At 56.3% G+C, this 27,806-nt stretch overlaps 1 protein-coding gene across 6 annotated transcripts in view; it reads left to right on the top strand.

Moving 5' to 3' along the window:
• The window catches only part of CDH4 (cadherin 4), a 573,059-nt gene that overhangs the window by 501,873 nt on the left and 43,380 nt on the right, over positions 1-27,806 (top strand). For all 6 annotated transcript variants that reach the window (XM_024750194.1, XM_024750195.1, XM_024750192.1 and 3 more), the window contains 3 exons: positions 3,152-3,307; positions 8,235-8,379; positions 22,964-23,136. In XM_024750194.1, coding sequence (XP_024605962.1) covers positions 3,152-3,307; positions 8,235-8,379; positions 22,964-23,136 — 474 coding nt within the window. The remainder of the gene's footprint in view (positions 1-3,151; positions 3,308-8,234; positions 8,380-22,963; positions 23,137-27,806) is intronic.

The raw sequence follows: 27,806 nt of genomic DNA, 5'->3' as shown, positions 1-27,806 counted from the left end.
AGCTCAGAGAAAACTCCTCCTGCACCTGCTGGTTCTCAAGGGCCTGCAGCTGAAAACAGTCGCTACACCCAGCGGCATGTTTGGGGGTGGCGTCTCGCTAACCTTCATCCCCGCCTTTGACACTCCCCCAAGCAGTTTCGCGGCCAAGCAGCTGGGCTGGCGGGTTGCTCCATCTCACTGAACCCAGCTCTCAGTTCAGTTAGCGGTAGTCTCATTTCAGGAGGCAGGGTTGCAGGATGGCCCTACAGGATGCAGTCAGGTGTGTAATATGAGGCGTTTCCGTGGAAGGAAAAGAAAAACAAAGTTTATGGTTGGAACAGGCTCTAAACCCGTTTCTGAGTCCTGGGGGCAGCCAGTCGAGAAGATTTCTGGTTGGTGATCTCACAGCAGCGTCTGCAGCCTGGTTGCCTCTGATGAGGTCATTGCATGTTCCAGGGAACTTTCTGAACGTCGGCATGGCAACAGGCAGGCAGGCTGTCGGTACATGAGCTGTTTCGGGGGCTTCTCTGAAGTTCATACCCAGTCATCCAGCCTTAGTTTGCAGGGCTTTGGGGAAAGGGCAGTTTTGTTCTTAGTGATTCCAAGTCAGAAAGGCAGGAGAAGGGGCTTCCCTGGTGGTCCAGTGGTTAAGACTCGGCGCTTTCACTGCCAAGGGCGTGGGTTCGATCCCTGCTCGGGGAACCAAGGTCTTGCATACTGTGAGGCGTGACCAAAAAAGGGCGGGGGGGGGTGGCGAGGGCAGGAGAACATTAGAAACGTTGGTTTGGAGAAGCGCGGCCAGATATTTGAGGAAACTAGAAGAACGCGGATCCAGTCCAGTTACAGGTAGAAAATAAAACCTCAAAGACAACAAGCAGGACTAGAATCTCAATGTACAGCTTTCTACCAAAACCTAAGTTTTCCCTCTACAGTCAGCCACATTCCTACCAAAGGTAATCATGGTAAGACCGATTTGTTTGCAAAATGAATCTGGTCTCATTTAACGTGGCCTGACCGTTTACAAAAGTGTAGCAGAAAGAGGACCATGCAGGCTCTGTGGAGGTTTGCTCTGCTGGAGCTTCTAACAAGGACTCACTCTCAGGTCACACCTGAGCCCTCCCGTTTGGATGTGATGATGGCGGCTCTAGTGCAGGTTGAACCCCACCTGCTGGTATTTCTGTTCTGGCCGTAACATCTCCGTCTCTGTGTGGGATTGGTTTGCAGTTACCTTACTTTGTGCTCTCAGGAGGAGAATGGTATCCAAGGAGGGTTTGTAAAACCAGGGGGATTGCTTTTTCTCTTGTGTCCTCTGCTCTGGAAAACTTTCAGACACCTCCTAGGTAAGCTCACCTGACCCTGGAGCCCTTTGCGGAGGAATTTCCTGAAGAAATAGTGGTCTCTTCACGTTTGCTCTTCTTTCTAGCTGAGTTTGAAATTTTATATTTTCTCAAAAAATAAACAGTTTCGTCAAGATTTTCGACTTGGCTAACATAAAATATAAAGAATAAAATGTTCTTTTAAGTCTCATTTTTTTCTTTTAAATTTGCCAAAGGTACATCTATTTTCTTGTGGGTTTTTCTCCGAAGTACAGCTCTTGAATCTATTTATCAGTTCTTCCAATTTTTCTGTTTTCAGAGTTAGAAATTTCTGCATTCGTCTTAATCAGTTACTTGGGTGTTTGCCACGTCCTGCTTTGTCATTCCTTTCCTTCTGGAGCTAAATGCTCAGTTCATTCACTGTAATTCTACTTTAATGATGAAAACATTTGAAGTTAAGGGTTTGCTTTGATTCAATCTCTGGCCAAATTCCTTGGGTTTCACTGTGTAATCGTCTCCTAGTCATTACTATTTTTAAATCACCTCTAAATGTAGTTTTGATTCCTTAACCTGTGGTTACTTCGGAATGTTTTCTAAAATGTCTCTTTAAAATTATCGTTAAATTTTAATTGCATTATTCTAATAAAATGTCCTGGTCGGTTTTGCTTTGTGCAATTTGAGGTTTTCGTTGTGGTCCATTTGATTATAAAATGTTGCCATGGTGCCCTGGGCTTTGATTTTTAAAAGTTGTGTTTTCTAAAGGTGTATTCAGAGTTTCATGCTAATCTTAATTTGACCCCATCAGTTATTCCTTTCACATCCTTGTGGCTTATTTACAGTTTCCCACTTTCGGACAAGTGTTTCACGGTGTCTATGATTATTAACTGCCCTTTATGTGACAAGAGTCTTGGCTTCATCTAAATGAAAGACGTACGTCTTTGTTTAATTCTGCTAGTGTCCTTTCTGTGTCCCAAAGACGTATGTTTGTCTAATGATCTGGTCAGAAGTGACATGTTGTTTCTGTGTAGCCCCACCCCACCCCACATAAAACACAGAATCGTGCATTTTTCTCTGTTCTTTCCGTTTCTTCCCCCACCTCTCAGGCTTTGCTAACTGACTTTGGATTTGGGGCCCAGATAAGCATTATTAAATTGTTTTTTCAACAATATACAGTTTCTGTTATAAAAAAAAAAACAACTTTCTGTGCTTGTACTCAGCTCCATAAAACCACATTGACAGCAATTTTCAGAGTTAAGTTTCTGTGTCTGAATACTGGTCGTGGGCCGTTTCTGTCGCAGCCCCCGTTCTTGAGATCCTGGCTGTGACCCACCCCTCAGGGCCTCTGTCAAAGGCGCAAGAACACAGGACATTTTCTGCATCTTTGCGCATCCAGAAATATCTGTTCCCTCCTACACGGATGACAGCTCGGGGGCACAAGCGTATTGGCCCCGACCTTTTGCCCTCAGACCTCCGTGGAGTGTGCTGTTCCCTTGCCCTCGTCTTTGTGGAGGTTTGCTGTGCTGGGTGTTTGCACTGGGTCCTCAGCCACTTCAAACCATCATTTGCAGGCTCTCCCGTCGGTGTCATTGGCTCTGCCATGCTCGCTGCACACCCTTTCCTCTTGGAATATTGTGTCCTGTCCTCCCCTGTCACCTGGTGGGCCACCAGATGTGCAGCGGTGGCTCTCAGTAAACCCCTGGCCTCTGCTTGCCCTTCCGGTCCCCAGAGTGGACGAAGCATTGGCTGTGGCCCCAGGTGCACCTGGGAGAGGCCACGTGTGTGGCCAGCAGGTGGGATGAACGTGGCCCTGCTCACACTGCAGCCTGACCCTCCCCTCCACCTGCTCCTCCTTCCAGATCCGGTCCGACAAAGACAGCGACATCCCCATCCGCTACAGCATCACGGGCGTGGGCGCCGACCAGCCCCCGGTGGAGGTCTTCAGCATCGACTCCATGTCTGGCCGGATGTATGTCACACGGCCCATGGACCGGGAGGAGCGAGCCTCCTACCACGTGAGTGTCCATGGCCTCAGGTCCCTGAGCGGGGGGAGGGCAAACCCAAGTTTGTATCAGAAAAGCCCAGGGGCGTGTGGGGTACCGCCCCAGAGTGTCTGTTTCATGGGGCTGGGTGGGCCGAGAATTTTCACTTGTAACACGTTCCCGGGTGATGCTGGGAGGGTCTGGGACACACTGGGGGAGAGACTGGTAGAACTGGATCCACCTGGAAGACGTGGATCCACGTGACCTGCCAGGAGCTCTGATGGTCGGCGGGGAGGTCGAGAGGCTGCTGTGCCATCCCCGGCCTCTCTGATGGCCAGACATGCATCCTGCAGCCCTTCTGTTCCTGCCTCTCTGAGAGCGGAAAGGCAGCTCTGAAGCCAGCACTGCTGTTTCCATCTCGGAGCTGTGCGTGGAGAGGGAGAAAGGAGGAGAAAGTGGAGACTTCAGAGTTCAGCTGAAAGGGACTGTCCACCCGTTTCCTCCTTGGCCTCACAGCCCGGTGGCCCATGGGAGTGGCCCTCCGCCCTGGTGCCAGGCCCCTCTCCGGGCTCTGCATCCTTGTTTGCAGGATGAGGGTCTGCACCTGCGGGCGTCACACGGGCTGGAGCCCCGCCCCCAGTAGGTGGGACCTGGGCACTTAACCTCTCCGGCCTCGGTGCTCTCTCCTGCGAAGGGGGCGGATGACCAGGCCGCATCAGCGTGCCGTTGAGAGGACTCACGGATGACCACACGAGAGGCATTTAGGACGGAGCCCAGCCCCTGGTAAGGCTGCCTTTGGGGTTATCTTCAAGACGTCGGAGCTCCCAGTTCCTGGATTGTAATTTACAAACAAAGACGTTCACGTGAGAGGATGGACTTCACAGCCTTCTGCCCGTGTCGTCCTGCTGACCGGCTCTGAGCTCGCTCGGCTCCAGCCCGGGGTGCTAAGTGTGGCCACAGGCTCTGCTGCGCCTCGTGTTTGCTGGTTATTCGTTTCGGGTTAATTGTCCAGCTCCTGGACCAGAAGGAAGGCTCCACGCGGGCAGGGAGCCGTCAGGCTTGTCCACACCACATCCCCTGGCCCGAGACCAGAGCCCAGCCCTTGGGGGACGCTCACAACCCATTCGCAGAAGGGAGGGAGTGGGTGGGAGGAGGCTGATTCTGTCACTGGCAACGGTGGCCTCCCCTGAGGAACTCCTGATGTCCCGTCAGAAGCAGGTGCACCTGCGGGAGCCCATCCTGGGGGGCGGGCAGTCCCCTCTGAGCCACGAGGGTTTCCTCTCTCAGTGGATTACTTCCCTATGTTCAGGACAGCTACAGAATTTCCGGGTCCGACACAAAATGAAACAGGGGCCCCTCCGAGCTTACTAAGGATTTTAAGACAGTGACGGCAGAGCATTAAACCACACGCAGGCCCTTCTGAACACAGGGCCCGTGTGACTGTGCGGGTCACACAAGGCCATGAGGCTCGTGGCCCCCTTTGAGGTGGGATCGACAGGAAGGCCGAAGCTTGAGGACCCCACCTTGTGGTCGTCTGGGCCTCCAGGGCCCCATCTGCGCCTCGGCACAAACGGCCCAGAGCTGCACCCAGTGTTACGTCTGTTCCTGAGGATCCCCAGCTCCGGGCACCCTGAGAGCTGCTCGATGCCGAGGGCACCACACGCCTCCCTGAGCCCCCTTCCGCACCCCCCAGACCCGCTGCTGGGAAGGCAGGAGCCAGGTCTGGGGAAAGGAGACCCGACTGGCAGTGGTCTGGGGTCTCCAGAGTTCCCGGCCCACCGTTAACCGCCACGGTGGGTGCAGAGAATCAGTGAGACAATCCAGCCAACACGTGTTCAGCCAGGCTCACGGCAGGAAACACACCGACTCAACGTGACTGTTGGCGCCCCACGGGGGCTGTGTGCTGCCACCACAGTGCTCATGGCATGGCTCAAGGTCAAGGTCAGCTCCCCTCGCCTGCCAATGAGTCCGTGCTGACTGAGAGACTGAGGGGAAGAGCTGGAGGCAGACAGGCCCCCAGTTCCTTGCAGCTGTTGGCCAGGGGCCGCTCCCACCTACTGATGGCACCACAAGTCTCTGACTCTCTCGCCTGCCGCTGGCCAGGAAAAGTGCTCTGATTTTAGAGGCCACGAGGCTACCTCTGTCCACCCAGACAGTCTGCCTGCCACAAAAGCCCATCCCGCCACATGACTGACCTGATCACAGGGTGAGCCCCGTTGCCCTCACTCCTGAGACCAGTGCCCCACATCCTTGCGGCCCTTTTAGAATCCTCTCTGCTCCCCCCGACCCCAGTTCCACCGGCACCTTTGCCTGTGGAGTGGGTGGGATGACCTCCCACCTGAGAGGGAGCTGGTAAACTGGACACGGGTCAGCATGAGACGACCGCGTGGAGGCCCACCAACATGAAACAGACGAGCTGTCACTGCCCTGCAAGGTGACTCCCCAGAGGGTTCTCTCAGGACTCCGTAAGAGGGCTTGCTATCGGGTTCTCCCGCATACCGTCACCTTGGGCAAGTTCGCTAATCTTCCTGCACCTCCGTTTCCCTATCTCTAAAATAGGGATCAGACAGCACCCAGCTCATGGGTTCTTGTAAGCTGTGAGGTAAGGCAGTGCGTGTAGAGTTCTGGGGGCACCCCCGGCCCGAGCCAGGGCACAGCGAGAGCCACAGGCTGGTGGTGATGGAAGACAGCCTCCAGAGTCCACGTGAGGCCACTTCCAGGGCCCACATAGAATGTTCCGGGTCCCGTGCCCCAGGAAGAAACCGATGGCTCACGATTAGGACACGAAGGGCGAGCACCTGGAAGGGGAAAGAACAGGGTCCCGCACACGGTCCGCAGGCACCCACAGTGCATCACGGGAATGCGCTTGGCGTGCGATGCTCAGATTTGCAAGTCGCCGGACGTTTCTCATCTCCACCACCAAGACAGACCCCCGTCCCCCAGCCGGCGGCTGTGTGCGCAGCCTGAGAGATGGACGGGGCTGGGGGCGCTCTCAGAGGTTTCCAGCGGACACCATCGAATGTTATTTAAACTCGGGGGCTGTGGCGAGGAGAACCGCACCAGCCACTTGCTGTCATTGGCTCCACTCGGGGTGCCCCTGCTGCTGAGGACAGCGGCCCAAGCAGCAGTGTCACTTCAGGCAGAAGAGAACTTTAAGTTTAGCTCAGAATTACCCTTTTTAAAAGTCTTCTCAGCCTTTGGCTCAGTGCCTTATCGCCTGGCTGCACTTGACAAGATGAAGGATGGCCTGGTGGCCCGCGGGAAGGACTTCCGCAGCAGGGCAGGTGCAGACCGGGGCTCCCGGAACTGGGGACGGACGGCGGCTGGGGCGGGTGGCTAGTGGAAACAACCGCACGGCATCCTGAGACGTTCAAACACGGTACTTCAAGCCTCTCTGCAAGGGGGCAGCCACACCACTTAGCGGGCTGCGGGTCCCGGGAATGAGCGCTCATTTGTCCCCTTCTAATGACTCAGATCACCTGGTCTGTGAAGCCAGCCTGGAGCTCCCCACTAAACACACTGTTTCAAGGGTAAAATTCCACGCAGGGCTGTCGGGCTGGGGCTGGCGTGCTGCAGTTAGCACGAGGCCCCTCCTGCAGGCAAGGATGGGCACCGCTGCCTCTCCCCTGAGGCTGGCAGAGCACAGGGTGCAGGGCACTGAGGGGGTGGCGTGGACAGCTGTGGGTGGGGCCCCTGCTCAGAGACCCCTCCCCCCGGAGGCCTGGAGCGCAGGCTCTTCTGGCCACCCTTGGCTTGGCGCTGTCTTGGTGTAAAGACCCTGAGGTCTGGTGTGTCCGGCTTGGAGGGTAACGTGATTTCCACAGAGAGATGGGGTCCGGGACACGGCTGTGTGACAGTCACAGCTCTGGCTGGAGAGACCCAAGGCAGGTCCCTTCCACTCGCCAAGACTGGGTTTTCCCGTCTAAATCCCAGGTCCCCAGTGGTCCTGCTCCAGCCCCCGCTGCTGCCTGCAGAGCTCAGCCGCTCTGCGTGCCCCAGGGAGGCCTCCACACTTGCTGTCCCATTGGCTGCTTGTACAGGGCTCAGCTCCAACGTCACCTCCTCTGAGAGGCCTGCCTGGCCTCCTCCCCACCCCAGCAGGTCGCTGTGGTCACACGCGTTCTGTCCTGCTTCCTTTCCTTCTCAGGGTCCGTCTCCCTTCTACACGAGAAGCCCCAGGGCAGCCCCGTGTCTCACTGAGCCACAGTCTAGGGTACAGCCCAGTGCCTGGCACAGATGGGCCCTTGATAGATATTGACTGAGGGAGTGAATTAATGAGCGAATGAGTGAATAAAAGAAATCCAGAAGTGAAGGGGTGAGTCTGAGCAGCCCCTCTGGACGCTCCAGGCCGAGTTGAGGAGGTCTCTTCCCTTTGTACCTTCAAGTCGTTCCCAGATGCAGTTCCCTGGAGCCCCTTCCCCAGCAGAGTGGGGGCTTCCACCCCAGGGCCCCTGGACCCGTTTCCTCTTTGCTGCCCCAAGAACAGATAAGCCGGGGTGTGAATGGGCAGCAGGGTGGCCTCACAGTGGACCCCCAAGTTCAAGGCCCCCATGTGTCTCCCCCAGGCCCGACCTCTCAGCAGCAGGAGTCTAAGCCCCCAGCCCTGGTTGGCACAAGTGGCCTTTGTGTAGCTACTCTAGGTGGACATGAACCCTCATGGTCAATAGTGTGGGGACGGTCTGAGTGGGTCCTGGGTGGGCATCGGCGTGGGCCCTCGGGTCAGTTTCAGGCTCCCGTGGGACACCCGGTTTTGCCCTCTCAGGACCCTTCCCCATTTCCACAGAGAGCCGAGGCTCATGACGTGTCCCCGGGCTGCCCCTTGGGGGGCCCGGAGGTGTTATGTCACCACCGTCCCAGTGCCGTGGGTCCAAGGAAGCTGCTTTCGGCTGTTCTTAGGCGGCCAGTCAGGTGTGTCCCCACTGGGCGGCCGCCGGCCCTGATGGCGTGTGCTGCTTTCCAGCTCCGAGCCCACGCCGTGGACATGAATGGCAACAAGGTGGAGAACCCCATCGACCTGTACATCTACGTAATTGACATGAACGACAACCGCCCCGAGTTCCTCAGCCAGCTGTACAACGGCTCCGTGGACGAAGGCTCCAGGCCAGGTGAGCCCCGGGCCCCGAGGGCGGGCAGGGGCCCCACGCTAGGGGAGGGCCACGCAGCCCCCGCCACCGCGGGGGCACCGTGGGACTCGTCGCTGACGCGTTTATTTTAGCGGGCGTTTACGAATACCTACTGCGTGCACTGGGGAGCGGGGTCCCTGCTCCACAGACCTCACGGTCCAGAGGGGCCACAGACAAAAGAGCAAAAACAGGGAATGAAGCTATTGCAGTGATGATTAGGCTCAGAAGGAAACCCATGGGGCACTGGGTCATGGGGCCGGCTGTAGATCAGGGACGGTCCCTCTGCGGAGGCACCCTGTGGGCCAAGAGCTGGTGCGTGATAAGGAACAGCACTGAGAGAAGGGCTGGGAGGGAACTAGGGGTGGAAAGAGCATGTGCAAAGGTCCTGGGGCAGGTCAGAGAGCAGGCCGGCCACCTGAGGCCTCCTGGGCACCCTTGGGGTTTGATTACAAGCACAACAGGAAGCCCGTGAGAGGGCCGACTCCCCAGCCCAAGGAGGTGAGCCGAGTGCCTGAGGCCTTGGTTCCCCTCAGAGCTGACCCAGAGCCTGTCTTCCCGTGGGCTCCTGTCCAGCATAAATGGTAACGACCACTTTATAGCATCTGGCCTCTGGGTGACATAATGACCAGGAAGTGGGCACCCCCCTCTCCCCTTTAGACTCAGGGCCTGGGGAGGTGGAGGAAGCCGTCCGGCCCCTTGGTGTGGATGTGGGCGGAAGCCCCAGCCAATGCTGGGACCCCCGCTCAGGGACCTGCAGCATCAGCTGGGAACACGTCACAAATGCATCGCTTGTAGCCGCACCTGCTGATTCAGACACTGCAGATGGGGCCCCGGGGCCAGCAGCCGAGCTCCCAGGTGATTCTGCACTTGCTTCCGTTTGAGAAGCACAGCCCTGCTGTCTTCTGATTGGGGGCGGGGTTGTCCTTGGGACAACTGCTCAGCTCAGGTCGAGTGGGGAGCTGAGTCAAGCACCACTGCTGAGGTCCCTGCTGGGGCTGCCGGAAGTTACCGCTAAAATATAGGACTCGGGTTACATTTGAACTTCAGAGAAACAAGGGATCATTTTTATGCAGGAGTATCGGGAACATACTTAGAGTAAAGGGTATTGCTTGTTGATCTGAACGTCAAGTGTAACCGGGTGTCTTGCATCTTAGAGGCTGCCCCTCCCTGGCTCCCCGGCAGGCACCCATCCTGGGAAAACTTCCCAGCTCTGGGGAAGGTCTGCGGTGCCGGGCAACCTGAGGCCAGCTTCCCGGGCCTCTGAGGAGGGGTCAGTGGGCGTCCGGCTTGGGGGGAGGTGGGGTCCGCGAAAGCAAACATTTATCGACCCTTTTCCCCTAGCTCCGTCTCGGGGCTGCTGCTGCAACAAGGTGGATTGCGTTTATGATTGATTGTCTCTCAGAATTGGGACGCTCGGGCCAGCCTGGTGTCAGCAAAGGGAACGGGCTATGACATTATTTCTGCAGGAACCCTGGGCAGCTGGGCCCTGCAGGCCCCTGAGGGGCAGGGGCAGGCGGCAGGTGGCCATATTAGCTACAAGCAGCCAAAGGAAACAGATGAGGGCTGCCAACAGCCAGCTCTTTAAGGATCAGGGTGGGGAGTGAGTGTCAGGCTTGGGGAAGGGGCTTTCTTGTTAACAGAAGCGGCAGGTCCTCTCTCCCCAAGACCCAGGACGCTCTGTAAAACTGCCTGGATGTCACAAATCAAGCCTCCCGCATCTTACTTTCAAATAGATCGATAGAGACAGTTTTCCCAAATGCGTAACTGCCTTTACTCATTAGGATAACAAAAGCAGCAAATTACTCTGTCTCCCCCTCGAAATCCTGCTAGGAGCATCGTCGGATAGCTGGGTGTGGCCTGGGCAGGCTGAGGGCTGGTGTTGTCCCTGACTGGTCCTTGATTCCCCAGACACTTTGAGCCTTTCTGGGACCTTTTGCACTAAATGTTGGCTGACTTTCGAAGCCCCTGGGGGCCCCCAGCTGCACCTCTGTTCCCGGAACAACCCTCAGAGGGGACCGGTGACGTGCCTCTTTGTGCAAAGCCAGGGATGGAGCTGCACGGTGCCCCGTTGGACCTGGCTTGATGCCCTCGCTCACCCTGATGTCCAGACAAAACGGGCACCGCATCCTCGAGGCAGGAGACTCCCGGGGACTTGGAAATAGTCTCTCCAGTTTCTTCCCTTATGCCAGTAAATTACAATAATGGAAGGGTTTTACACAGTGCCTTTGTGGGATAAGGAAAAACTACCGCCAGAAGTTAGTCATTATTTTCTGGAATGATACAGGCTAATGAAGGGTGTCAGATGCACGTTCTAATGGAAAACAAATAAGAATGTGTGTTCAGTATTGACTCAGCTGGATAGGAACCTTCTGAGGTTTGGGAAGTTCACACGGGGACATCAGCAAGCCAACTGGGGCCAGATCCCAGGCCAATCCCACATCACCCCACGTCCTTCTCCCAGCCCCAGGCCCCTCAGTTTTATGAAATCCTCTCTGGCTTTGCTGGGTCGAATGGGCTCACACACGACTGTGGCTCCTACAACTGAGAAGCTAAATTTCTCCTTGTATTTAATAGAAATAGCCACGTGCCACGTGTGGGTAGTGGCTGCCGTGTTGGGTCCCCACCCAGACGGGGCCCCCTGAAGCTGGTGGTCACAGCAGCAGTCCCTCCCCTCCCCCCGGGAGCATCTGTCCCCTCCTGGTCTCATTGTCCCAAATCCTGGATGGAACTGGCCAGGGGCCACCAAGCCCCTTGGAGACTCCATGCAGTGCTCCAGATGAGAGCAGAAAGGGAAGCATGTCCGCTGACCCCGCGGGAGCTGTTCTCGGGTGGGTGCCCCGCTGCTTGCTCCCTGTGTACACGTCACCCCTGCCTTTCCAAACTCTGCCATTTCTGCAGAGCCCCGCCTTGACACCCACCCTGTACTGTGTCCCCCCAGTCTGCCTTGCCCACCCGCTTGAAGCGACCACCCCACACCCCCGGGCAAACGCTGCGTCTGCAGGGGCGACTGTTTTTGCACACAGGATGAGCACGTTGGCTGTTTGCACGCACGCCCTCTGTCATGATGGGGGGGTAACTGATGTGCGTCCCACGCACGCCCTCTGTCATGATGGGGGGGTAACTGATGTGCATCCCACGCACGCCCTCTGTCATGATGGGGGGGTAACTGATGTGCGTCCCACGCACGCCCTCTGTCATGATGGGGGGGTAACTGATGTGCATCCCACGCACGCCCTCTGTCATGATGGGGGGGTAACTGATGTGCGTCCCTGCGTAGCAGAATGGGTCCTAAGTAAGCGGTCGTTTCTGCCAAGGCCTCTCTCCCTGGCTTTGAAATTGACTCTGAGTTCATAAGTTCAGATTCGTAATACTTTATAAGAATTACCTATCTGTAATAGGGATGTTTTCCAGAAAGAATTGGAGTTTCATTGATTCCAAGTTCACCAGAAAGTGGAACCAAAATTAGCGTTCCCAAGAAGAAGGGTCCCACTGAAATGAGACGTGAGGAGGCTCAAGAGGGTTGTGGCCTGGTGCCCGCTGGGGCCTGGGGTCCACAGAGGTCTCTCAGGCCCCCGGGTGGGCAGGAGGCAGGCGGGCCAGGCTTTGTACAGACTTGAGCCAGCTCCCCAGGTATCGCCACCCCATGGACTCCTAGATGCGCCTCCCATGGGGTCTCATTGGAAGAAATGTCTTTTTAAGAAATCTTTTTATTTTGACATAGTTGTGGATACACATGCAGTTCTAAGAAATGGTACAGAGATACCCCACAGATCCTTCACCCAGTTTATCCCGGTGGTAACATCTTGCAGAGCTGCCATGCAGGGTCACACCAGGATGTGACATTGGTGCAAGCCCTGGCCCTCACTCAGACTTCAGCAGTCTTGCCTGCATGCGTGTGTGTGTGTGTGTGCGCGCGCGTCTCCATGTGCATGCGGTTTTATCACGTGTGCTGATTCGCATGACCTCCACGGTCAAGACGCTAACGGTTCCATCACAAGGACCCTCAAGCTGCCCTTTCAGAGCCACAGCCATCTCCCCACCCACCCGCCATCCCTAACCCTTGCAATCATTGATCTCATTTGTCTCTATGATTTTGTCATTTTAAGACGTTCATGTAAATGGAATCGTAATGGCGTGTTACCTTTGGAGACTGGCTTTTTCCACTGAGCGTGATCCTCTAGATATTCATCCAAGTGGTGTGTGTCCACAGTTCATTTCTTTTCATTGCTGAGAAGTCTGCGGTGTGGATGTGTTGCCCTTGTTCACCCTTTGAAGGGCATTTGGGTTGTTCCCAGTTTGGGGCCATAGTAAACCTCCAAGATCTTTCATCCCCATACAGACTTTTGCGTGAATGTAAGTTTTCATTTCTCTGGGACAGATACCCAAGAACACAGTCACTGGGTGGCACAGGGAACAAGGGTTCAGCTCTGCGAGGGATGGCCACACACTCTTCTGGAGTGACGGTGCCGTCTTCTGTCCCACCACGTGGGTGGCCCGGTTTCTCCACGTCCTCATCAGCACTTGGTGGTGTGTTGCTTTAGCTGTTCAGAGCGGGGTAGTGGTATCTCATGGCGGTTTTCACTTCTATTTCCCTGATGGCTGACGACCTTGGAGATCTCACCCTGTGTTTGTTTGCCATCCTCACGTCCTCGTCGATGAGATGGCTCTTCATGTCTCTTGTCCATTTTCTAAATAGTTTGCTTTTTTAATCACTGAGTTTTGAGAATTCTTTACTTATTCGAGATACAAGCCCTTTGTCGGACATGTAGTTTGCAGGTATTTTCTCCCCCTCCGGGACTTGTGTTTTCATCGTCTTCATGGCGTCCTTTGGGAGCAAGAGATTTTCATTTTGATGCAGTCCAGTTTTCCACCTTCCGTCGATGGATTGGGCTTGAGTATTGAGAACTCTTCCCAGGCCCCGGGTCCTGAAGGTGCTGTAGGCTTTGTTCTAGAGGTCGTGAGACTTCATGTCCGGGTCATTTCTCTGCTCACGGATGCCCGGGTGCTCCTGCACCGCTTGTTGGAACGGCTTTCATTGAGTTGCGTTTGTGCTTTTGTCAAAAATCAGTTGGGCCTATTTGTGGGTTTGTTCCTGGGTTCTCTGCTTCTATCCATTGATCTGCGTGTCTGTCCCTCTGCGAGCCCCGCATTGCCTGGGTGACTGCGGCTCCATGGGAAGCCTTGACGTGGGGCGGAGTCGAAGGCTGTTGGGACGGCGCGTTAAGTGTTCAGACCCTGGCTGTCGCCTGTGTCCTCCCCAGGTGGACTGTGCACTTGGCAGGTGGCATCGCGTGGCACTCAGCCACGCTTCTCGGAATCCAGGCGGCCGGCCACCGTGTGGGCAGCGTGCGGCGTGGCGGGGCCTCTGCCAGCTACTCCCTCTGTCTCATCGTTAAATGGAAGTAATGGTAGCGCCCACCTCCTGGAGTCAGCTGAGGGCGCCCACCTGAGGCTCCCGACACCTGTGCTATCGTGAATCGTGTTATTGATGTTAACGGGTATTAACTTACTAATATTGTTAAACGTTCTTACTCAAAATATTAGTTCATTTTCCCAACTCCAGCAAGTACATTGTCAGCTTGAACCTCAGATTGAACCATAAGACTCACTTAAAACCAGCTGTCCTTTATGTTACATTCCAGCATTCCTCGGGCCACCCTGCTGGTCTCCCTGATGGCCAGGCTAGACCTCAGACATGCGTTCTTCTGAATCATCACGAGCTCCCCATTGGCCACGTCTGAACAGTGGCAGTTTCCCAGCCTGGGCTGGGCTCTGGTCCCCAGGGCTGATGGGGAGGGTTGGGTGCACGTGCTTCTCAGGGATCTGCTGGCTCCCGGAAGCGTCTGGGAGGCGGGAGGGAGGATGCACAGGAGAGGGGAGGGGGAGGGGGAGGGGCCGACCCGGGTGAGGCCACAGCCAGGCCTTGACCAGCCAGCACCCAGCAGCAGAGGGCATCCCCAGAGGAGAAGGTGGGGCCCCGAGGGGCAGGGGGAGCCCATCCAGGTGCCGGCTTCCCCATCAGGTGCCCACTCACCCTGGACCCGAGTCCTGTTCCCAGAGCTGCATCCAGGGGCAGCACTGCAGGGTGGACGCTGAGACCCTGGGAGGCCCTCCCCTAGGGCGGTTTTCTTCATCAGAAGCAAGAGCCCTCCTGCCCCTCGGGGTGACCCTCCGGGGTGCAAGCACATCTTAAAAGGCTGAGTTCTGAGTGAAATAAGTCAGAAAGAGAAAGACGAATACCGTACGCGAACATATATATATGGAATCTTAAAACAAAATGATTCTCAAGAACCTAGGGGCAGGACAGGAATAAAGATGCAGGTGTAGAGAATGGACTTGAGGACACGGGGAGGGGGAGGGGTAAGCTAGGACGAAGTGAGAGAGTGGCATGGACATATATACACTACCAAATGTAAAATCGATAGCTAGTGGGAAGCAGCCGCACAGCACAGGGAGATCAGCTCGGTGCTTTGTGACCACCTAGAGGGGTGGGATAAGGAGGGTGGGAGGGAGACGCAAGAGGGAGGGGGATGGGGATATATGTATACATATAACTGATTCACTTTGTTATACAGCAAAAACTAATACACCATTGTAAAGCAATTATACTCCAATAAAGATGTTAAAAATGAATAAAATAAAAGGCTGTGTTCTGCTCCTTTGAGAAGAGGAAACAACAGATTAAAAACAGCAGCTGGGGGGCCTTCCCTGGTGGTGCAGTGGTTAAGAATCTGCCTGCCAATGCAGGGGACACAGGTGCAAGCCCTGGTCCGGGAAGATCCCACATGCCGTGGAGCAACTAAGCCCGTCCGCCACAACTACTGAGTCTGAGCTCTAGAGCCCGCAAGCCACAACTGCAGAAGCCCACGTGCCTAGAGCCTGTGCTCCGCAACAAGAGAAGCCACCGCGATGAGAAGCCCATACACCACAATGAAGAGTAACCCCCACTCGGCACAACTAGAGAAAAGCCTGTGCGCAGCAACAAAGACCCAATGCAGCCAAATAAATAAATAAATAATTTTAAAAATAAAAATAAAAACAGCAACTGGGCTCCCTGACCTGAGGCTTGTGAGCCCCGACTGCCTTGTCCCCCTGCTCTTCCTGAGCTCCTGAAGCTGGCTCGGGGCAGTGGGCAGGCCCCACGTCTCTGCAGGAGGCCTCAGGCTCCCCCTGCAAGGGGTGCACCTTCCGCTGCAGCTCTGATTATGCAGCCGTCGCAGAAACACAGCACTGACCAAGGGCCTCCCGATGCTGGGTACTGTCCTCAGGCCTCCCGGTGGGATAACCTACTGAAAGCTGACAGTCCTGTGACACAAGCACTTTGGAGATGAGGGAACGAAGGCGCAGAACAGGCAAGTAAGGACACAGCCAGCGACAGGTGTTACCAAACCAAACTCGGGTCCGCTCGCCCGCACGGTACAATCTACTGACACGCGGTTGTGGTGAAGGGGAGTGCAGGTGTTTACTGAGACAGCTCCAAACAAGGAGAGCGGGTGGCTTGTGCTCAGAAACCCCGCACTCCCCAGAGGGTTTCAGCAGAGCATTTTTGAAGGCCAGGTAAGGGAGTTGGCGGTCCCAGGGTACGTGATCAGCTCGTGCAAAATTCTCTGATTGGTTAGTGGTGAGGTAACAGGGTGGGGTCACAGGCGTTCACATTATCAATCCCCAGGCTCCAGGAGGCCTGTGGGCTACGTGCTCATAACTGGAGCCCCCTTCCCTCTGCAGCAGCCATGGGTCCACGCCCTCTCCGACAGGCTTCTCCAGCTGGAAACGGGATTCACGGTGTCACCTCCTGCCCAGAGGCAGCCTGACCAGTCTCGTGGCATCTCTCAAGCCTTTCGAGTGTGTTGACTATTTTTTAACAAAAGGACTCTAGTTGGAATTTCTGCGTTCCCTAACCCCTTGTAACTGTATGAGGGCCTATATTATAAATTTTGAAATTAATGTTGCTTTAAAATATTAAATAGAGAAATCTACGTGCTGCAAATTAAGTCAAAGAAACCTTCATCTACGTAATGCAGTTTTTTCTTAAATAGATTATTAGTGGGCCCCGTTTATTTATTTATTGTATTTCTGTGCTGGCGGAGTCCCCCGAGATTAATGCCACGGACTGATGCACAGATGGCGCCAGATACTTGAAAGCCATCTGCATATTAAGAATTTAAACCTTTAGCCTCAGTGATCTGAGCAGAAAGCCAATTATGGGGCTGAATTAGTTTTCAAATTAAACTGCAGTTTAAGGTTTGTGAAATTAATCCTTTAAGGCGCAAGAGCGTTTGTACACGAACTGCTCAGAAGAACCAAGAGTTTGCCTTCTCCCCCTCTTCCTGCTGGCGCGATTTATGAAGGATGTCCGGCGTCTCGGGCAGCAGACAGCATGCCCTCTTAGAGGAAGATGCGGAGTGATGTTCAGTTTCGTTAAGAAAAATGCAGGCCTCTGTACTAGGGGGAGAGGCCCAACGAGGCCTCCAGAGAAAGCCCTAGAAGGATGATTTTCTCCTCGTTCTCACAGCCCGGGTGATGGGGTCGAGACTTAACTCTCTGGTTACTACCGATGCTGCTGCAGTGAGTGGGTCCTGGCAGAGCGCTTAGCTGGGTAACGCGGCTGAATCGCTCCCTCCCCCCTGTGGGCAGCCCAGGTGTGCCACGGCATTGCGGCTGCTGGGCGCTCACGGCTGCCTGTGGACCAGACCCGCCCCCACTGGAGAAGGCGAGAGGATCAGGGGGACCTTGATGCCAGGGTCACGCTTTCCCAGACACGCGGGGGCTGGCCCTGCTCACACCCCGAGACGTGGTGTGGCCACTGAACACTTGCTGGAGGGTTCGGGAAGGGGCACCCTCAAGTGTAAGGGGGAGACTGAGACACAGGACATGGGCAAGGGGGGCAGAAGCAGGGTGCCACCAGGGCAGGGCCTGGCCCCCAGGTCAGCAGGTGTCGCCAAGTGCCCAGACAGTGAGTGGAGGCCACCTCCCCCAGGCAGCTCTCCAGGTCTCAAAAAGGAGTTCCTTCTGCCTCCGCCCCATTCTCTTCTTCTAGGAAGGAAGTGAAAATCACGGAGCCCTTGCTCAGTTCCAGGGCCCTGCACATTTATATTTCATCTGGGTTTGTTTCCATGGCAACCCTGCCCGTTGGCCTTTGGGCTCAGAGCACTTGGGCATGCATGGGTCACCTGACCACGGAGTGGTGGCCATGGACCAGCCAGGTTTCCAGAATCTTTTTTGAAAGAAACCAAATTGTGATTAAGGCTGAAAAAAAAGTCCCATCAGTTGCCTTATTTCTTTTTTTAAGTAACTTTTTACCTTCTGTTAATCAAGTGATAATCTTTGGAGGAAACTTGAGAGATACAGAGAAAATCACAAAGAAAAACATCACAGTCTCCCATCTTGCCTGCCACGCAGAGATTGCCACGAGCACGTTCGTCAAAGATCCCTCTGGTCTTATCTCCCTGCACGAACATGTTGTTATATTAAAGAACACAGTTTAGAAACTGGATTGTTTTCCGTTTTGCTGTATATCGTGAACGTTTCAAGCGTCACGATATATTCTGGCTTTAAACAGTTCCCTCGTGGGAATGTACCACAATTTATTTAGCCAACACCCAGCTGGCAGACATTCGGCGTCACGTACTAACTGACTATGCTCCTTGTTTATCTGCACCGCTAGATGTGAGCTGCTCAGGTCAGGGACTTTTTTTTTTTATTTGAGACCATTGTTGGCCCACACGTGCTTGTGCAACAAAGGACAGAGAGAGTCCCTCATCCAGTTTTTCCAACAGTAATGTGGAAATAAGTGAAGACCAGCCAGTGGAAACCAGCAGAGGCTGTGTGTTCAGAGCAGGGGGGTCACCAGCCACCATCACAGGCAGAGACTCGAAGGCAGGCAGAGGACCGGGGAGCTTCATGGTAGAGAAGGGGGCTCAGGTGTGCCTTGGTGGGGGCTAGTAGTGGGGGCCTAGAACGGGGCGTCCCATGTGAATATCTGGGGGTGCGCTTCAACTTCTCTGGCTGATTGCTTTTACTCTGCATCTGATGACTCTGTTATTGGAAACTCCCCTGGTCTCGTCCTGGTCAGTCTTTCTCTCTGTTTTCAGTCGGGTTTTGTCTCCTTGTGTGCCTGGTTCGTTATGTACTGTGCCTTGTGTATGAAAAATTGTAGAGGTGACTTGAGGGTAAGATGTTACCTTTTTCTATGAAGGATATGCTTTTGCTCCTGACAGGGGAGTCTGGTAACCTCAGATATCAGAGCCTAAGTCACCTTAATAGAGCTGTGCCTCCGTCGGCTAGGACGGTTCCTTTCCTGTTCACCCTCACTCCCAGCGTGCTGCCCTTCCGGGTCCAACCCAAAGACTCGAGCATTTTCCAGGCTCCACCCTCATATGGCAGGCCCTAAGCTCAGTGTCTTTACCCCCATTCCCATCAGTCTGTTGAAAGCTCCATGTAGCTCTTCAGCTGTCAGAAGCCGATTTGGAATCAGCAAATGTCTTTTTTTTTTAATATTTATTTATTTATTTGGCCGTGCCGGGTCTTTGGCCATTGCAGCATGTGGGATCTTTGTGGCCGCATGCAGGACCTTTAGTTGTGGCATGCGGGATCTTAGTTCCCCAACCAGGGATCAAACCCAGGCCCCATTGGGAGCACGGAGTCTTAACCACTGTACTGCCCAGGAAGTCCCTGGAATCAGCAAATGTCTTGAGAGGAAAGATGGCCCCTGGTCTCGGGTTCTCCTTTCCGGCCTGCCCCGCGCTCCCTGAGTCTGTGCCATTGGTATCTCTATAGTGCCCTTAATGAGATGTTTTTATTTCACATTGGGTCCAGTTTTTCTAGTTTTCCTCAGGAGGAAGATCGGTTTAAAATAACATTGTCCACCATTTGCTAAAAACAGAACCTCCTGGATTTCTTTTAAATACTTAATGCCTCTGGGGAAATTCTACTGATAATTAAATTCATTAAAATTGGGTTTACAGGGCTTCCCTGGTGGAGCAGTAGTTAAGAATCCGCCTGCCAATGCAGGGGACACGGGTTCAAGCCCTGGTCCGGGAAGATCCCACATGGCCATGGAGCAACTAAGCCCGTGTGCCACAACTACTGAGCCTGTGCTCTAGAGCCCGCAAGCCACAACTACTGAGACCACATGCCACAACTACTGAAGCCCGCATGCCTAGAGCCCATGCTCCGCAACAAGAGAAGCCACTGCAATGAAAAGCCCGCACACTGCAACAAAGAGTAACCCCCCGTCGCTGCAACTAGAGAAAGCCCACACACAGCAACAAAGACCCAATGCAGCCAAAAATAAATAAATTAAATAAAATAAAATAAATTGGGTTTACACACTGTTCGAGAATAACCATCGCATGAAGTTAGGTGGGTGTGTTTGATGAATGTTTTTCCTGGGGTTCTCAAAACACTGAAGTTCCATATTTTTTCCCCTAGAAGACAGTTAATAAAGACGTGTTGAGTGAATGAATAAATGTCCTAGTGGGTTTGCAACATCTTGGTCTGATTGCAACCAGTTCTCCATGAAATCCAGTGAATGAGTTAGCGTTCTCACTACCAACCCTTGCCCCCCGCACTCCTGGCCGCACGCAGTCTGTGTTCTCTGCGTGTCTTCAAAACATAAATTTGACCCGCTCTCCTGATGAAGATACTGCCCTGTGATCTTAGAATAAAGTCCAGAATCCTCGCCGTGGGCCCAGCCCACCTCCAGCCCCATCACATGCCCCCTTTCCCCGGTTCCTCAAACATTTGGAGCTCTTCTCTGCCCCAGGGCCTTGGCCTCCTGCCCAGAGTACCCCCCGTCCCCTCCCTACCGCACCACCCCCATCACTCAGGTTGTCCCTGCTTCCTCCGTAGCACCCCACATACCTCATTATTCTACATATTCATTCATGCGAGCGTTCTTCCCCCTTCCAAGGACTTACACAGCTGGCAATGATCTGTGTCTCCCTGTTTGTTCTCTCTGTCCTCACTGGCATGTTCAGGGTGGGACCTCGTCTGTCTGCGTGTTCTCTTCCTACATCCTGGGCACAGAGCCTGGTGTCTGCACACGGCAAGTGCTCACTCAGTAATTGTGGGCTGAGTATCCCCGCACACTGGAATGTCATTCAGCCATAAAAAGGAGTGACCCTTGAAAACGCTAGGCTCCTCAAAAGATGCCAGACACAAAGGCCGCATAGTATATGATTCCGTTTATAAGCTGTGCTCAGAAAACGCCAATCTGGAGACAGAAAGCGGGTGAGCATTGCTGGGGGCTGGGGAGGAGGAGGGAGCAACTCATTCATTCCTTCATTCACGCGTGCGTGCTTAGTTGTGGCACGCAGGATCCTCGTTGCAGCGTGTGGTATGCAGACTTCCTAGTTGCGGCAGGCATGCAGGATCTAGTTCCCTGACCTGGGATCGAACCCAGGCCCCCTGCACTGGGAGTGTAGAGTTCTACCTACTGGACCACCAGGGAAGTCCTGGGAGCGACTCTTAACAGATGCAGCTCTCTCTGGGGGTGACAGAATGTTCTGGAGTTAGGTACGCTCTATTGACAATTGCACCTGTGCACTTTAAAAGGGTGAATTTTCTGATGCGTGAATTACATTTTGATAAAAACGATGTAAATCTGTGGATTGAACAAGTGGGGGGAGGGAGGCGCTGCGGGCCTGGAGCTCCTGGGCCCTCGCTTCCTGCAGCGTCCCGCCCCGCCCAGGCTGGGACTTCCCGTCCTTTCAGTGTGAAAAGTCTGGTGTGAAAAGTCTGGTCCTGGGCCCGTTCCTCTCTGGTTGGTGGATGAGAATAGAAAACCTGTGGCCTGTCAACAGATTTCCACTTTCCTCTCTCTGTTGGCCTTCCTTTCTGTTGTATAAAATGCATTTGCTTTGAGAAGCTTTTACTCAGTAAAAGCTGAAAGCTAAAGCCAATTCCCAGTCAGGCCCTCGCTGCTCGCGGTGGGGTTGGACGCGGGAAGGCAGGAGGGCCCGCTTTGTACACACATCCGCGCAGCCAGAACACTGGTAGGATTTGGAAAAGGCTCCCTGCCCGGACCACGCAAGTGTCTCCACCGCTGTCTGCCCAGTTCCTAGCACCATGCTGGTCCAGAGCAGGTTGCCCAGTGCATGCTTGATGACTAAAACACCCACCCCTCACCACCTTGGATCCCAATAGGCCTGGAGGCCCAGCTGCACAGCCACGCCCCAAGCCCCGTTCAGTCTCAGCTTAAGCCAGCACCCCCCAAGAAAGGACCCAGTGGAGGATGGTACCCACACTCCCTCACCCCTGTGGGCCCTGGGAACGTAGAGCTGAGCGAAGGACACGCAGCTCAGGACTAGGGCCCCACGCCCGACTCCAGGGGCACTCCCGGGGCCGGGCGCCTGTGCCAGTCAGAACTCTGGGTTGCAAGTGACAAAAACTCAAACTGAAATGACATGAGGCAAGAGGGGGAATATATCGGTTCAGGTACAGAGTCTGTAAGGTACCTTCTCCTCAGTTGTGCTGTGAACCTAAAACCGCTTTATAAAAGAAGCCTTAATTTTTTTAAGCATTGAGGCAACAGCTTCAGGCGCCGCTTGACCCAGGGGCTACCCGGTAGGCAGTGGTCACCCGAGCCTCTCTTGGTTTTGTTTCCTCCGAGTTGGCCCTGTCCTTCACTTTCCTTCCTTGTGGCACAAAGTGACCACAGCCCCAACCTCACACGCTGACCCAGCCAAGGCCAGCAGCAGGGACAGTACACTGGTTTCCCAGTAACCCTGGTGAGCACCTCCGCCTTGATCACAGGCCCTGACTGGGTAAGGTGCCCACCGCGGACCCGATCACTGTGGCCAGGGGAGGGGTGTGCTGTCCAACCGGGGCCTCCCACCGTGGGGAAGGGAGGATGCCTGTAGGAGCCCCACGTGCCGCTCTCAGGAGCCAGGGCACCATGCCAGAGCGTCCCCTGCGGACCTCAACCCTGGCGCGTGGATGGGAAATGGCGTGGGCGGCTCACCCCGCCGGGCTCGGAGGTGCAGGTGACCACGTGTCCACGCGCACCTTGGATTTACTACTCCATCTGCCCCTGTGCCCCGTGTGCACAGCTCCCCCCGCCGAGGGGGCTCTTCTCACTTAGCTTCCTCAAGTGCCTGTTATGCCCCTCTGTACACCCAGCCCTGTTTTTTTACCGCGTGCCGAGTCGCGGCCGTGCAGTCCTCCACGTGGGATCTGGATCCTCGGCAAACACTGCCGGCCAGCGCCTTGGGCCGTGTGGCTCAAGAGGGAGAGTGCTGGGTTCTGAGCCAGAATCGCTGGCTCCGCTGTCCCCAGGCGGCTCCCCCTCATCCAGGGCCTCCATCTCTCTGCCCGCTGATGACCTCAGAGCAGACTTGAGCTCGGCAAGAAACCCGCCAGTGGTTCTGCAGGAGTGTGTGGGGCTGGGAGGGTCAGGGACACTTCCCAGGGCCTGGCAGGCCCCCAGCCCGTGGGAGGGGAAGGACTCACACCTCGTCCAGCCTCCAGGGAGACGTGGTCCTGGCTGATGTCTGCTGGGGTGCGGGCCCGGGCCCGCAGCGGGTGTGGTTGGTGAGTCCCACGTGCGCTACCGTCTCTGTTCCAGGCACCTACGTGATGACGGTCACAGCCAGCGACGCTGACGATGGCACCACGGCCAATGGGATGGTGCGCTACCGGATCATGACCCAGACCCCGCAGAGCCCCTCCCAGAACATGTTCACCATCAACAGTGAGACAGGGGACATCGTGACAGTGGCGGCCGGCCTGGACCGAGAGGTGAGGAGGCCGCTGGGGGTGGGGGGGCGCTGGTGCTGCCGCCGCCGTCGGGGCAGGAGGACCTTTCCCACTAGGCACAGCAGGGCGTCTCCAGGCACTGGGCCACATGGTCCCACCTGGGTGAGGCTTGGCAGGGACAGTGCCCAGCGGGGCTTAAGTCGCACAGTGTAAATACGTCTTCTGGGACCCGTGTCAGTGGAGTTGTGCAATGGGGGAGGTGGGCCGGAGCCCCCAGAGCTCAGAGCAGGCCTCAGGCGGACCCGGGGCCTCCATCCCATGTACCAGAGGATCCAGCAAGGCCCCAGGACCCTCCCCGGGACCATGATGGGGGCCTGCTCGGCCCAGACAGGGCCCTGCAGTTGGCCCTTGGAATGAGGAGCTGCTCCGTCCGGCTTCTAGAAGCCTGCTGCCCTCAGCTAGGGAGGTGGTCCCTCGGAGGGGATAGTGACGCCGCATGGGGTGGGCCGTCAGGGAGGCGAACCATCCCCGTCTCTCCCCACCCAGGGTCCCCGACCTGACCCGGGAGGGAGGGCATCCCCATTGCCCCCAGAAGGCTGTACCACAGTGTTTCTCCAGCCTTTAGCCTCACTCAGGGTGCCTTCACACCTTTCGGGAGAGCAGTGTGGTATGACCGGGGCCTGTGCATGAATGCAGACACTCCCACGTGCTCTCGCACACGTCCTTCTCCAGGGTCAGCTTTGGAAGCATTGCTCCAAGGAAATTCCTGTCTGAGGTCCAGGGTCAAGGCTGAATTGGGCACGGTGACCCCTGAACACCAGCAAGTGCCCTGCCCGCTCCTTCCTCACTTAGCAGATGTGGGGGCAGAGTGCTGTGTGAGGCATAGGGGATGTGGAGCTGGTTAGACGGTGGCTGCCCCCAGGGCCAGGGGTGGGAAGCAGAACCTAAGTGCATGCGCTGCAGTGGATCGCGCGTGTAGGCAGTGGATCACGTGTATATGCAGTGGATCATGTGTGTAGGCAGTGGATCGTATGTGTATATGCAGTAGATCACGTGTACCTGCGGTGGATCGTGTGTATATGCGGTAGATCACCTGTATATGCAGTGGATCGTGTGTGTAGGCAGTGGATTGTGTCCACAAAGTGGTGTTGTGAGATGAATGGAGCTAACTATGGAGAAATCGGGGGAGGCTTCTCAGAAGAGGTGGCCTTGCTCTGAGCCTTGGAGGCTGATAGAATCAATCATATTTTCTTCTCTTTGGGACTAAGGACCCGCTTTTCCTGAACGCTGCACACCAGACGTCTAACTGGTTCCGAGCGATCACAGATCCCACTCAGCAGGCTCCTCCTTTCCATCAAAAGCTTTCACTGAGCACTGACTTTGCGCTAGAATCTGCCGACGATGCTGGGCAGACGGCAGCAAACAGGGCGAGTGGTGTCCTTGCTCGCGTGGGGCTCACTTTGCAGGAGGGAGAAACAGGCAAGAGGGATCAGTCCCCACGAGAGAAACGAATTCAGGCCGTGGCGTGGGTTATAAAGAAAGAGCATCGCGTACCGTCCACAGAGGGTGGGGCTGGGGGTGGAGCATCAGGGATGCCCCTGTCCTGTCCCGGGAAGGGAGTTGTACGCGTGTCCCAGGGCTGTCCTAACAAAGGAAATTAGCCTCTGACAGTTCTGGAGACCAGGAGTCCAAGATCCCAGCGGCCTCAAGCCCCAGCCCAGCAGCAGAGGGGCCTGTCCTCCTCCCACGCAGGCAGATCCGCGCGCGCTGCCCGGCACAGCCTCAACGGGCCTCCGCCAGCTCTAAAGAGCTTCTGTTCATTGCTTGATGAGTGTGGACTTCAGGTTCAGGAAACAGAGAGGCGGGGAGCAGGCAGTACCCAGCCCGCGGGCCCGTAGCACCCGGACCTCCGTTAGAGATAAAGAGCCGCTCGGCTGCACGGCTCTGCTGGGAGCCTGGCTGTGATGTCGGGCCTTGGAGAAGGAAAGAGGCGTTTCTGGGGCCTCTGTCTAGAGGACAAAGGGGCAGCACCCAGAGGACCCTTCTGGAGGTCTGCAGAGCAGGGAGAGGCCCCACCTCAGAAAGCTCGGAGAAGCTGCCGGTTCCGAAGACGCAGGGCGGCTCTGGGTGCCGCGCCCCTGCTTCCCTGAACAGGTAGGGTGCGGGCCGTTCAGTTCGCATTTATTTATGAACAAGCCAGCAGGTGTGGGGGGAGGGACAGCCAGCCAGGAGCAGTGCTAGGAGGAGGAATACCGCCAGCGTTTCGTGGGCATTTCTGCTACTCATTTTCCATTCTTTTGTAAGCATGTGCCGAGCTCCCGCCCGTGGGCAGGGCCTGTTCTAGACACCGGGGCGCCCCAGGGACCCCACGGGAGGTCCGTGTGGGCTAGGCACTGTGCAGTGCACGTTATCACATCTTAGTCCTTGAAACTACCCTGGGGGAAATTCCAGTAGTAGCATTTCTTTCCAGGTGAGAAAGGCAGGGCTGCAGGGGCTCTTAACTGCCCAGGGCCGCAGCGTCTCAAGAGAGGCGTGGCCCCCCGGGGCCCAGGCCCTCCCCTGGTGCTGGGGCTGGAAACGCTGGACGCCCACAGGCCAGAATTCCCGCTGGGGCGTGAAGGGGGGGGTGGAGAGGCCTGGGGAGGGTCTGCCCCCCAGGGCCTTAGTGGAGCAGACAGCAGGGAAGGCCTCAGGTTGGCACTTTTTACAATCCTGTGCAAGGCAAATGGCACACATCTGTGGGCCTCATCCAGCCTTGGGGCCACCCATGGACACCCCCAGCTCCTTCCATAATGGTCAGCACTGTTTCGCCACGAGGAAGCTTCGTTTTCCTCATCTCAGAAATGCAAACATGCGTGTCACCTGGGTGAGGCGTGTGCCATCCTGAGGCTGGAGGAACGCATCCCTGAAATGCATCTCTTAACCCGATGCCTGCCCCCGGCAACCTGGATTCTTAACCCTTTCCAGGGAGCACCCCAGGAGAGGCTCCACCCTGCCAGGTAAAACACAGGCCACCCAGCTAGATCCGAGCTGCGGATAAACACAGATCGTGTTTCCTGCAAGTGTGTCCCGAATATCGCATGGGACTTACTCATACCAAAAATTGTCAGTTGTTTGTGTGAAGTTACATATAACTGAACGGTCCCTGGTTTTTTTTTGCCTCGTCTGGCAACTGAGCCTGAGGCAGCCACCCCACTCTGGGCCCGGTGGGCGATCCCTCCTCCTCGGTGCCACAGCGGCACCTGACAGGGAGGGGCTGACAGGCAGCAGGGTCCCCGAGAGCCGGGCCTGCAGATCACGGGGAGCTGGCCGGGCGGGTGGACATGATGTGCGAGGTTCCTGCCCGGCTGGGCGAGCCATCAGGTCCCATGAGAGTGGCCGGCACCAAGCCGCCGGGGCTGTCGCCACGACACGACTCGCCCTGGAGCGGGAGCCATAGCACTCGCTCGGCCATTGGAGGCCCCTCCTTCCCCAGGAGCGAACCTGAACACCTGCTCCGCGGATACCAGAGGCCGTGGGACATCCCGGTGGGTGTGCCGGGCAGTGCGCCCTCACTTCAGGGAGCCTGGCGGCCTCGTCCCTCCCTTAACGCAGACCCAGGACCTCCGGAGCCACCCACTGTCTCAGGCTCTTGGTCGCTGCAGAATCGCGCGGACCTTCCTCCCGGCTCCAGCGGTGACCCTCCTTCCCCATCCTTGCCCTGCGCCCCCGCGCAGCACCTGGCTGCCCGGCACCGAGGGACCGGCCCCGCCGAGCGATGGCACCTGGCTCCGCCCTGCATCCTCCGGCCTCCACCCGGCTCAGTCCCGCCGCTTTGGGGCGGCCACTGGGCCAGTCACGCCCTCTGTGCACCCACCTCCCCCCAGAGCAGGTGATTGCTGGCTCTCAGGCGGGTCAAGTGAAAGTCTGTACTGACTAGCGCGTCCGCGGACCGTGGGCCGCAATGATCATGAGACGGCCGCTGGCCGCTCCTCCTGGCCGCTTTCCCCGCTGCGCCACGAGGCCTCGGGCTTGGGGCGGGCAGCCTGGGAGGGCCCAGCCCGGGAAAGGACAGCCCCGGACAGAGGGAGTGGGGGAGGGTGGCGGGCAGGACCAGCGCTCTGAGGCCCCGTCGCACGGTGGCCTGCCCCCGACCGCGCAGCCTTCAGCCTCGAGCTTTCCCCTCTCCGGCCGTCTGGTCCTTTCCATCTTCTCACCAGACGTCACCTCCTCAGGGAGGCCTCCCTGACTCCCTCTGCTCTCACTGAACCGGCCCAGTTCCTGCAGAGCCCAGCACAGGGGAGACGCCATGTGGGCTTATCTCCTCTGCTGGGGGTTCCCTCCTGCCACAGGCTCGGGGGGCCGGGCCAGGCCTGAGGCTGGGCTCCGTGCCTGGCGCGTCAAAGCTGCTCGAGAAGTGGTAGCTGTTGGCGCCACCGCTGCCATGAGGGCCCTGCTCCAGCGGGGACAGCCCTGCTTGTCCCAAACCTGGACACATGCCCAGGGGTCTCCTCCTGCCTCAGCCGCCGCCTCTCCTCTTTCTGCTCAGGAATCCAGGTGCTTCAGTGTCGTCTCTGTTTATGGATAAGACAAGGCACAGAGAGGGAAGAAGCTTGCCCAGAGTCACACAGCGGGGAAGGGAAGGCTGGCATTTGAACGCAGGCGGCTCCCTGCCCTCAGCCTGTGCTGGGCTGCTGGCTGGGGTGGGGGTTGGGGGGGGGAACGCGGGGAGG

This window comes from Neophocaena asiaeorientalis, unplaced genomic scaffold (genome assembly GCF_003031525.2).
Source record: "Neophocaena asiaeorientalis asiaeorientalis breed wild unplaced genomic scaffold, Neophocaena_asiaeorientalis_V1.1 scaffold606, whole genome shotgun sequence".
Taxonomy (NCBI): domain Eukaryota; kingdom Metazoa; phylum Chordata; class Mammalia; order Artiodactyla; family Phocoenidae; genus Neophocaena; species Neophocaena asiaeorientalis.
This window is presented reverse-complemented; position numbering and strand designations above follow the sequence as displayed.